Source organism: Agelaius tricolor, unplaced genomic scaffold (genome assembly GCF_023055355.1).
Source record: "Agelaius tricolor isolate 1412-34295 unplaced genomic scaffold, bAgeTri1.0.p SCAF_38, whole genome shotgun sequence".
Classification (NCBI taxonomy): domain Eukaryota; kingdom Metazoa; phylum Chordata; class Aves; order Passeriformes; family Icteridae; genus Agelaius; species Agelaius tricolor.
The window spans coordinates 5,959,139-5,970,634 of NW_027269298.1; the positions used below are offsets into that span (position 1 = coordinate 5,959,139).

The window sequence follows — 11,496 nt, forward strand, 5'->3', positions numbered from 1 at the left end:
GTTTTATTAGCTCCTGTATCAAAATAGAAATTTTGGCTTGTTTCAGCTTTCACAGAAGCCCTTTCCACTGCTAGTCACATACTACACCATTTGTAAGAAAAAGAACTAACATGGCAAGAGAGTAATTACAGAGCACTCCATGGTTTTTGGTGTTCACAGCCATGCTTTTTTATTGTTGTTGTTAATGATTACTCATTTTGTTTCATTTTAAATGGCACTTTTGACCTGTTACTCTGTAACTTAGAGTAGCCATGTATTATTGGTGAGTTCAGAGCAATGTAATATACCATCAAAATGGAGTCAGTCATTTTGAGATTAAATTAATCATTCTGCAGATAAGCCTACTATTTTTTCTTTTTAGGGTAGTAGCAGCTCAGATTCCCTGGAAGGGCGAAGTTCAGATTATGCCAATAAAAGCTATGATGCAGTTGTATTTGATGTGTTGAAAGTAACTCCCGAGGAGTTTGCTGTAAGTATAAGTGTTATTTTTGCATTTAAGCTTATATAATACTCAGGGTTGCAGAGTATTAAAAAATATATGAACTATTTTTTCTTAAAAAACCCCCAGATTTTAAATAAACCTCCAGTGTTTTTGAAAACAAATTTCTGACTTTATCAACTTCAATAAAATAATCCTGTCTTGGGATTTAATCATGTAGTACTGACCTGACACAGCATATTTGTTTTACTTTGCATTTTTTTAAGTCTTTAAGAGACCCTAGCATAGGCTAGTTCTGGTTAGTAAGAAATATGTGTATAGTTTGTAGTTACTGAAGGGCAGATAGAAATACGTCATTGTTAGCTCTTCATATTACACAATGTAAAATTCTGTCTTCATTTCAGAGCCAGATAACATTGATGGATATGCCAGTATTTAAAGCTATACAGCCTGAGGTAGGTTTTCTTGAACCATCTTTGGAAATCAGTGCCTGAAGAAATGTGACGATTCAAAGAATGCTTTTTTTGTTCAAAAATGCTCACTTTCTTGCACTGCACTAATGTTTTTCTAGGTATATTCCCTATTAGTACTGTGAATCTGTAATCCAGCATGAGTTACTTTGGTTTGTCATCTGTTGCCAAAGGGGATAACTATGCTTTTCTGGAAGTCTTCTTGTCTTGCTTTGAGTGGAGTGTTTCTTCAGGATAAGTTTATCAAGTGCAAAAATTTTCTATTCTCCCTTCTGCTGCTGTTTTTCAATTCATATCTGATTTCAGACTTTTGACTCCTGCCTCTGGCCATAATCTCAATTTTAGACTGCATCAACTGCTTTATAAGCTTCTTAATTTTAAGATTCAGAATAATAAATGCTGGGATTAAATTAGCACAAACCCTTAAAAGTTAGTCTTTTAAGATTTTAACCTTTTTAGAAAGACACATAAGGGAACCTGAGGCCTGTTGAGGAAAAGCAGTCAAAGTTAACAAAGACGTTTGAAAATCAGTAGTAAGAACTTGAGAAATGAAGGATAAAAGTAGTTGTCAGAATATGACAAATTTGGGTAAAATATGATAAATTTATTTACTGCAAAAGGTACGAGAATCATGTGACTCCTGCTTCAGGTGTTTTGACTATAAGACCATGTATCCATTGTGGCTTGTTGTCTTCTTGTTCTTAGGTTGGAATATCATGGTTTTATGAAGGGCAGCCCATGCTCCCCCATAATGTCAGCAGAACTGAATATCTGACAACATCAGTAGGGGCAGTCAAGTTTAGAAGGTTTTTAGTGGAAGGTCCAGCCACCTAATTAGGTCACTAACAAAACAAGTCATCATTTATTACAGTAGTTCAGAGGGATTAGCAGACTTCTATTTTGAGAAAATATAGGAAGGAAATAAAAAATTTGTCTATCTGTTGTCTGTCCTTCCTGTCAGATAATTCCTTTTTTTCCCCCAAGAACACCAAGAGAGTTTTATAGCTGAAAACACTCTCATGCTTCTGAAATTGCGTGTGTGCTCCAGGCTGTTGGGGAGAATTTTCTTTCCTGTGGGGAAGAAAATGGCTAATAAATAATGCAATAAGAAATTAACAATGCCTATAGAAAAATCTGCTAGCAAAAGATTTTCTATATGTACAAATTGATACATAGATGCTTTTCTATGAGGAAGTTTTGTTTCGACAAATATCAGGACAAAACAGGGGTTTTTTTTATTCTAACTACCTTTGCCAAAAGCAGAGGTAGTGTCATACTCTGAGGAGATGAACGAACTAAAAAACAAAATGCAAAACTATAGATGTTCATTTTTAAAGCAAATTTTGAATTTACTTTAGTTGCTATGAAACATGTGCTATAGAATTTTATAGCAAAAAATATCCCAAAACAATTGATTTGCTTTTCTTCTTTTCCTTTGTAATTGCTTCATTTTGCCTTTTGGAAATGAAATTCCCTAAAGTGCTACTCTGGCAAGCAGATGTAACTCACTGAGGAGTGATCAGAAGGAAAACTATTGTATCTCCAGCTTCTGCTAGAATATAGATCTTTGGATATGTAGCAGTTACCATGAACTATTAGTTGTTAATTGTGCTTTCTGATTTTCATTTTATTGGAATCATCAATATAGTTTGTTTGCCAAAAAGAAACAACTGCTTCTATCCTGAAATTCTGCCAACTGTAGGACTACATTTTAAAGCCAGAAATAGTCTGTGTATTTGTCATGAAACTCTCCCTTGCTATTAGTTAAGTTATTAGACTAAGAAAGTTAACATTTTCTAGTTGAAATTTAAGGTTTTATTATTTTAACATGACCTTATGCATGGATGGAAATACCTAAGATTTTAGAGTTTTGGTTGCCAAGTCTTATCTCAAGCACACAAACATCCTTTAAGTGTGCTATTTGCTGAGGCTTTTTCCTGTTCTTCAACAGCTATTACTAAGAAACACATCTGCATTTTACTTTGCAGAGTTTAGAAAGAGGATGTCTAGTTAATAATTCTTTGTTCTCCAGCAGAAATAATTATGCTTACATTTTAGATTTCTATGTGACTTCATTTAGATTTTTTTTCAAGTCCTGAAATTGCAATCTCCACAAATTTCAGGGTTTTGCACACTTGATGGGAATGTTTCCTGTGACTGTGCTCACTGAGGAAACTGCCAGCATCCCTTCATACAAAAAAAAAAAGACAAAGTGTAATTCTCAAACACACAGGGGCATCTTGAATCACTCTCTTTTATCAACCTTCCTATTCAGTCTGAATTTAAACCTAGTCAAATGATTTTGCCATACACAGGATTTTCCCTCTTGCAATCACTTAATATCCTTAGGTTACTGATCTCTTCCACTTTTCTACCAAAGGTAAGTTTTGCTGTCCCTTGTAGAATATCTGAGGTTTTTTTCCACATAAATATATGATTTCTAGTATCATAAGACCAGACATGGACTTTTCATGTGGAGAATCTGTGTCCTGACAGATGCAAATTGGCATTTTTATCTGCCAAGTTTTAAGTGCTGGAGATGGGGATTCAAAATGTGTTTGGAGCTGGAAATGCTTTTCCTGCTGCTCACACAGGCATGTACAGATCTCTAGAGTGTGTTCCATTTATCAGCATTACAAAGTGCTTTTCAGAGGCAGAATTCTCTTTGGCTGACTCTGCCTTTTCATATGAAGGTGTCTAAAATTAGTAGTGTACATTTGCGAAGTTGAACAACATTTTGATTGAAATTGAGACTTGTGGTTCTAAAAAACAGAAGAGTGATTTAGAATTAGTGTTAAGGAGAACTCATTTCTATTTTTTAAGGCAATTTTTAAATGTGTTTCCTAGGAACTAGCCAGCTGTGGATGGAATAAGAAAGAAAAACACACCCTTGCTCCAAATATTGTTGCCTTTACTAGGAGATTTAACCAGGTATATAATTTGATTACTGTGATGAACAGGTACTGTTCGACAGTTGTCTTTGAGTGTAAAGTTAACCGGAACTACTCATGTGAATTAAAACCTGTTTTTTCAAATGAGGATTAAGATTTTTAAATTACAACTCCTGTTTTCAATTGCTTTGTCCACATTTTCATGTTGTTCCTCTAGACCACTTGTTCCTAATTATTAGTTCCTGATTTGTTTTGCTGTGGTGCAACAGTAGCAATATTTTTTCTTTTTTTCTGGGTCTCACTTGTGCATTCAGTTATCTTGGTGTTGTCTCACTTCTCTACCTCTTATGCTGGTAATGCTTCAGGGCAATTGCAGTGATACAGATGAGAATTCATGGGATCAGAAATCTTTTCTTTCCTTACCCTGTTTTTTTCCTGGACTATTGTGAGAGTTTGCAAATATTTCATCTAATAGACTAATAAAGTCCATTTTTTTGGTAACAAATTAAAGTTGTATGTGTTTACTTTTATAGGTCAGTTTTTGGGTTGTACGAGAAATATTAACAGCACAGACCTTAAAAATAAGGGCAGAAATACTGAGCCACTTCGTGAAAATAGCTAAAGTAAGTGCAGATTTCTTACACTATCATTCAAAACCTTAACTCCTTCGTGTTTGTTTCTGCACTACTCCTGTGATCCCTTGTTGGACTGCAGAGGGTAACAATTCTGTTTTAGCACATCTGTTATGTTGTACTACATGATTAAGATAAAGGAAAAGAATGAGAACTGTTCTTTTCTGCTTGGTTAGATGAACCTACCCAGTTCGGTGTGACTCATCTTGTACCTCTACCTACCAAGTTTAAAAGTGGTTTGAGTTGTTGGTTGTTGGTGGCTAATTGTGTGTTGACAGCATCAAATGTGGTTGTAAATGTTTCTGGTTTTTGTCTCCCACCATTTTAAAACTTAACTTTTTGAAAAGAAATTCCTTGCTTCTAAAATAGCTATTGTGAGACTTGTATTCCTGCTTGCAATATGTAGTTGCTGGTAAAAAGCACTGCTTTTAAAGCTCCGTTATTTTATTGAGTTTGAGCACTGCATTTTACACATAACTTTAAAACAAACAAATTTTAAAATATTTATCACTTTCACGACCTGCAGTCATTCTGTTTTATGTGACCCTGAGTGACACAGCACTTGGATCAAAGTCCCAAGTGCGAATTTTGTATGTGTGAAATTGCATATGTGTGTAGGTAATTAAAATAATATTTTCTGTGTAGTACAAAACAAATTTTCTATTGTGCATATTTCCAATCAATTTACTTAGCAGTTTTGTACTTTGAGAAGAAAATTTATCTGAGTAAGTTACTGGAACAAAACAATAGTCCAGGTAATAGGAGAATGTTCGACTTGGAGGTCCTCGGTTGTTCTTAGAAATAAGAGTGGTGGTGTTTGGGGTTTTTTTAGCCTGCATGAGGGGGAACACTGCCCTCTTTCCTTCTCTTGCTTTTTTACTTTTCCTGCTTTTCCCTCCATAAAGTCCAGATCTTCCTTAAATGCTTCTGAGCAGTGAGTAAATGGCTCAGTCAAGGATGAATCCAGCCTCTTCTTAAGCTTCACAAAGAAGCTATGTGACACAGTTCTCATTTTTCTATTTTACATTTTTATGCTTGTTGTAGCAAGCATTATCATCTTGACAGTTTTATTCCAAAGTATTGTCTGCCTGAGATCAGTGTGTTTTGAGTAATTGTCAACACACAGAGTAAATTCAAAATACATTGAAGTGAGGTAAATTTTTCCTATACAACAGATTACAAAGGTAAAAGTTGTGTTAATTCTGAGAGGGTTGTCAGCATCTTCCTGTAATGTTTTTGCTTGATTAAATATTTGATTTCTAAAATTACATTACTCTTTTCAAGAACAATGCATCGAATACTTTTTTCCTATTTTCTGTTCCTGAAGGAATAGCCTTAGAAAATAACAAACTGAAATCAAGTACTGTTTGTGTTCTCGAAACTGAAATGCCTATTATATTGATGGGTATACTTGTAAAATTAGCAACTCTTAAAGTGGTCTTAAGAATCTTGCACATGACAGCATTGGGATAATATTTTGTCTGCAGTCATAGATGAAAACTTTGTATTTATTAATGAAAAATAATGGTTTATTAATGCAACTTTTATATTAATTAATCCTGCTTCCCTTTCCAATGTGCTAAAAGCTATTATTCCCTTTCTTCAGAAGCTTCTAGAACTGAACAATCTTCATTCTCTTATGTCTGTGGTGTCAGCACTGCAGAGTGCACCTATCTTCAGGCTCACCAAAACTTGGGCTGTAAGTGTTGCCTTGACCCTTGTCCCTTCTGTCTTGTTGGAATTCTGAGGTTCTTTGGAATTTGTCATATTGTAAACTCTAGAGGAATACGCTTTTATGTTCTTGTTTTTGTGGTACTGTAGCAGAAGCAGTGGTCTGTTACATGTTTTGTGAAAAACAGAGTTTTGGCTGGATCTATTTTCCTGTAAATTTCCAATTTCCCTGTGTGTTCTAGAAGCCACTGGTTGTATGCTCAAGAAAACTTCTGTTGATAAGTAATCTTAGAACACCCTTGTACAGAACGTGTATCAGTGTCCCCTTATCCAAAACATAGCCTATCATTTAATACATTACCTAAAAGGAAGGAAAAAGGCATGTTACAAATATACAAGCATTAATGTTGTGATTATTGTGTGGTGCATTTCAGTTTTTATTTATGTTAGAAATAAAAAGCATTGATAATTCTATTTTCAGAAATTCCATCTCTGGAAGGTAGAATTTCTTAGCCATACTTGGAGTAAATTTAAATATTTCTTTAAAGAGGAATACACAACTATAGGTTATTTCTACTCCATGTAGTGTTTAACTATACAAAGGTTTGGGTAATTCTCATCCATTCCACACACCATGGATCACATTGACTGTTCAGACCTTATAAGTCTTATAGTTCAGAGCTTAAGTCTTGGATAGGTTTATCAAGCTTTTAAAATGCTTGCAACTATTTTATGATTTAATTGCTCAGAATGAGGTTATAATCTAATAAAAAAGTAAATGCCTGATGTTTTGAGCAGCTCGATGAAGCTGGAAATGGATAGGGAGAATTGCTCATGTGTGAGATGAAGTATGTGACTAATTTGACTTAGACCTAAAGAGGTGCCAGGCTCTTTGTTGGCACAGTAGTTCAAAAATACAATACATTGCAGTGGCAGGGCCTCGAGCAATTCTCAGTGGTGCTAAAAAGAAAACAGCAAAATTATTTTGATATATTCATTTCTATCCTTTCTATGTTATTTTTTTATTAACTAGACTTAAAAGCTAGGCAGTACAAGAACTGGAATTTTCCAGAGGAAAAGGTGTATGAAAGAATGTGCTATGGAGCAGCTGTCTCTTGTCAGAAAGGACACATGCAAGAAGCCAGTGTACAGTGCCATAATTCTCCACTCACTCCTAACTCAACTGGCTTTTAAGACCATCTTAAAAATATTTCTGGGGTTTCTTAAAACAGCAGAAACAGAAAATGTGTTCTTATAGCTATGTTTCTTATAAACATAGAAAATGTGTTCTTATGTTTACTTTTCAGCCCCCTGTGACTAGGATTTTTGCATTCCTAAATGTTTTTTCTAGATTTCTGTAATAAGTCTAATAAATAGAAAACATGGATTTAATACCACAATAATTTACTTTGCATATACTTTTTTTCTGAAAAGTTTTGTCATACTTTTAATAAGGTACTGTTGAAATGGCACAGTTTGCATTTATTTAGAGGATTTTCCATTGCTCTTTGTACTCTTAAGTTTAGAGGATTTCTAGCATCTCTGCTAAGTTATGAGAATGTTGGTGACTGTATTATAGCATACTTTTTCCTCTAAAAATGTATTATTGCTGAGGTTATTCAAAACTTACTTAGCGATATGAGAATCACTGACAATTAGTCAGAAATAGTGGTCATGTTTTTTCATAGCTTAAGACCTACACTAAATGGCCTTTTTTAAAAACAGGTAGCATGTTTTCAAACATTGTGCTGCTTTGGATGATGATCATAGTCTAGTCAAGATTAAATTTATCTTCTTTACTCTGGGCAATTCAACAAGTTACTGACTGTTAGTTTTGTGTGGATTTGTCTTTGAAAATTTTGTGATCTCCATTTTCTCTGTAGCTTTTGAATCGGAAAGACAAGACCACCTTTGAGAAGTTAGACTATTTACTGTCTAAGGAAGATAATTATAAAAGGACACGAGAGTACATCAGAAGCTTAAAAATGGTTCCTACAATTCCATATTTAGGTGAGTGTGAACAATTACCTTATTTATCTGTCGCTCATTGACAGACGAGTGCTAATGTACCATGTTGTGCACCTGAAGAACCCTGTATGTAGAAGAATGGTTCAATACATTTCATATTTGGAAAAGTTAAGTCAGGTTGAGATTTTTGGGCTATACATATGTTTACATACTTTTGGAAGGAGTTTTTCTCTCAGGTGCTGAATAAATATACATGTAATTCAATGTGAAAATGTATTAAAAGGGAGACCTGCAATTAAAATGCTGTCCAGCCTTGATATTGTCTCCTTTTCTTCTGTGACATGCACAGAGTAGCCATTTGATGAATTGGTTTTTTGGTCGGTTTTCACCTAGAAATATTTCTGCATAAAGGTTATTGTTATGAAAGTAGTCCAATATAATGAGCTATTTTCTGGCTTTATTAGTGATTTCATCAGATGCTAAACTGCAGCTAAAAAAAATAAATGTTTTTAAATTGGTGACCCTGGGTAACAAGAGATCAAAAATTCTGCTTAGCCTTCCTGTGCCAGAATTGCTATCTGTATTGCTAACCCCTAATGCCTCAGTAGATTTATCTTCTGTGAACATTTGCACTCTTGCTTTAAGCACACATAAACTTGCATACACAATACACAGCTGGCAGGATTTCTTCAACTCTGTCCAGTACCACATTCTTTTGCTTGAATTGAACATGGTAATTTTTACCTTCACTAGATAAACCCTACCTTGTTCCTTACACAGCTTGAGACTACTCCTGACATTATGGACTTCAGTCATTATCTGTTGCCTTCACAGTAAATCTTCAATTACCTCTCTTCCAAAAGGAAGAGTCCTTGGATTACTTGATCATGTCTTGTACAGATGCCACTTGGCATCCTTGACAACTTGCCTGGGCAGCCTTTCAGTCCTGTATCCTTTTTTTAGGGGAAGAGGGTGCACATGAAGTGTACTGCCTGCAAAATTTAAGATAGAAATGCAGGTTATATTTTATACAGTTAATTCAGGAAGCTTTTTGTGCTCTACTTAATATTTTCTGACATTCAGCTACCTCAAAGCTTAGTAGCAATCACAGAGTAGCAAGCATGAACTGTTTGTAATGCTAAGTTTATGCCTTTATTGGCACTGGTTTGCTCTTCTTGTTTTGTATGGAAAGTCAGGATTCTTTGTTTTCCCCTTGTATGTAACACTGTCTGTAGATTTTAATCTTCTGTTTTACTGTCCTAGCAGTTTGTCTTCCATAATTCCTATCAGTCTGCCCTTCTCTTTGCTTCTCTAGTTAATGAATATCATTAGCAGATTTTTGTTTCTGTTAATTCCCATTTTCATATCACTTATGAATAGGTCCAGCAGCATGAGTCCTAGTACAGCTTGCTGGGGGAAACAATCAGCACTACTTATCTAAAATATTTCTTATTTAATAAAATTGACCACCACTCCTAATGGCCGTACTTTTAAAACTGTATTGAAAGCTTGGTATCAGTTACTGAAACTGCTTTGTAAATAATTTCAGATTTGAATGAATATTTAGCTTATCAAAAGAGAATATTCAATTGAGACTCGTTTCAGTGAATAAATGTCTTCTCAAGGAAAGACAGCATTACTTACAGAACAGCTTCTTTATTTTGTGTAAATGAACAAGTAGACCAATAGATGATTTTAGGAGTAACTACTGAATATAAAACAACTGAATTGAGAATGATCAGGTGTGAGGATTTGCGGAGTTCTTGGGGATCCTGTTTTGTGCTGTAGAGCCTCTTGTCTCACTGCAAGAAATTTACTTGGTTGTGAGAGAAAGGTTCTTATTTCATCTGTGGAAGCCTGAGATTGCTTGATATGAGTTAGAGGATGTACTGGGAAATTAAAATTGCCACTGAAGTTTTCCAGTTACTCTGGTTTATAGAATTAGCTCACAGCCTTGTGTAAGAAATGTTTTAATACTACCCAGTTATTACTAAATCACTCCAAGCCACTTTTATACAAGATTTAAAATATTTCTGAAATGAACATGTGTGTTACAAGCCTAATAAAAGACTTGGGTAATGAAAGGAAAAAAATTGCATGTTTCCTTCCTAATCCAACTTGAATCTTAAATTCCTGCTGGTCTTTAGCCAGTCTCCTTGAGACTTTGAATTCTCCTGCATATGTTGTATCTTGTTTCATACATGAGACCCTCTCCCTGCTGATGGCAAAGACTAGGCAGTATTGCTCTTCTTGTAAAGTAAGGCTTTCCCTGCATTCTGAGAGGTGCAGTTGGACATTTTGTGTAACCAGATGAATACAGGAGACAACTACTGTTACGTTTCCAACCTCAGGCTATAATATGAGAGACTAGTATTTACTATATTTAAAAGTACCTGTTAAACATCCAACAGTTGTTTTGTTTTCAGACAGGTCTTTCAATTTTTAAAAGGGAGAAGAGAAAGAAAGAAAAAAACAAATCATGAGATTGGCAAGGCTGTGATGTGGACTGTTGGAAGTGTTTAGCCACAGTGTGATTTAAGAAAAAATAGCACTCACATTGTTTTGAAAATTCGTGGCTGTAATTGCTAGTTACAGTGTTTTCTTGTCTTCACTGCTGGTGGTCTTTTAGATTGTCTCTGTATGTCACAGAACAAACAAAGTTGGGTATGATCTTATAATCTATAGATTTGTTGCACCGTTTGCTTCTTTTCCACTTGGAATATAACAGTGGGGGTAATTATGAAAACTTTGAATGATAATCGAACAGTTTCAGGAAAGAATTCTTTGGAAATTTGTATACAAAAGAATAACTAGTTGTCTTCTCAGGTTACATCAATCTTGTGGTAGCCTTTTGTCTAAATGCTATAGGTGGAGCCCCATTGTTTCATTCCTGATATATAGATAATGTATTAGTTTGACAGCATCTTCTTTACACTTCTGAAAAAGGTAGAGATATTTCAAAAATTCAGAAAAGCAATGTCAGCTTCCTATGGCACTGCTTGAAATGGAGGTTTACAGGAGAATTGCAGTTGCTAGTGATCCTCTCCATAGGGCTGCAATTCTCTCTTGCATAAAGTCACCTGATGTGCTTTTGCTAATGATAGGAAAGTGTATGGTATGGGATTTTTAGACTGCAGGGTTGCCAAAGATGTACATTTGCGAGCAATGAAGTAGTGTAATTGAAACCTTTGGAAATAATTAGGGAAATGGGAAAAATTAAGGCCTTTCACAGTTTGCAGTAATGTCATCTACTACAGTAGGTGGACCTAGTGCAAACTGAGTTCTGTTGTGTGGTTTTTTTTTTAAAATAAGCATAGTGGAATCTGTGGTTCTGCCAATGTACTTGCCAATAACTTCACAGTATAAGTTCCAAATCCCTAATGTTTAATTACTTTTGATATGCCAGGCTCTGTGTTTAAAATTAT

At 34.9% G+C, this 11,496-nt stretch overlaps 1 protein-coding gene across 3 annotated transcripts in view; it reads left to right on the top strand.

Moving 5' to 3' along the window:
- RALGPS1 (Ral GEF with PH domain and SH3 binding motif 1) overlaps positions 1-11,496 on the top strand; it is a 75,591-nt gene that overhangs the window by 7,317 nt on the left and 56,778 nt on the right. For all 3 annotated transcript variants that reach the window (XM_071453839.1, XM_071453840.1, XM_071453841.1), the window contains exons 5-10: positions 362-469; positions 844-894; positions 3,757-3,840; positions 4,334-4,423; positions 6,039-6,131; positions 7,987-8,113. In XM_071453839.1, coding sequence (XP_071309940.1) covers positions 362-469; positions 844-894; positions 3,757-3,840; positions 4,334-4,423; positions 6,039-6,131; positions 7,987-8,113 — 553 coding nt within the window. The remainder of the gene's footprint in view (positions 1-361; positions 470-843; positions 895-3,756; positions 3,841-4,333; positions 4,424-6,038; positions 6,132-7,986; positions 8,114-11,496) is intronic.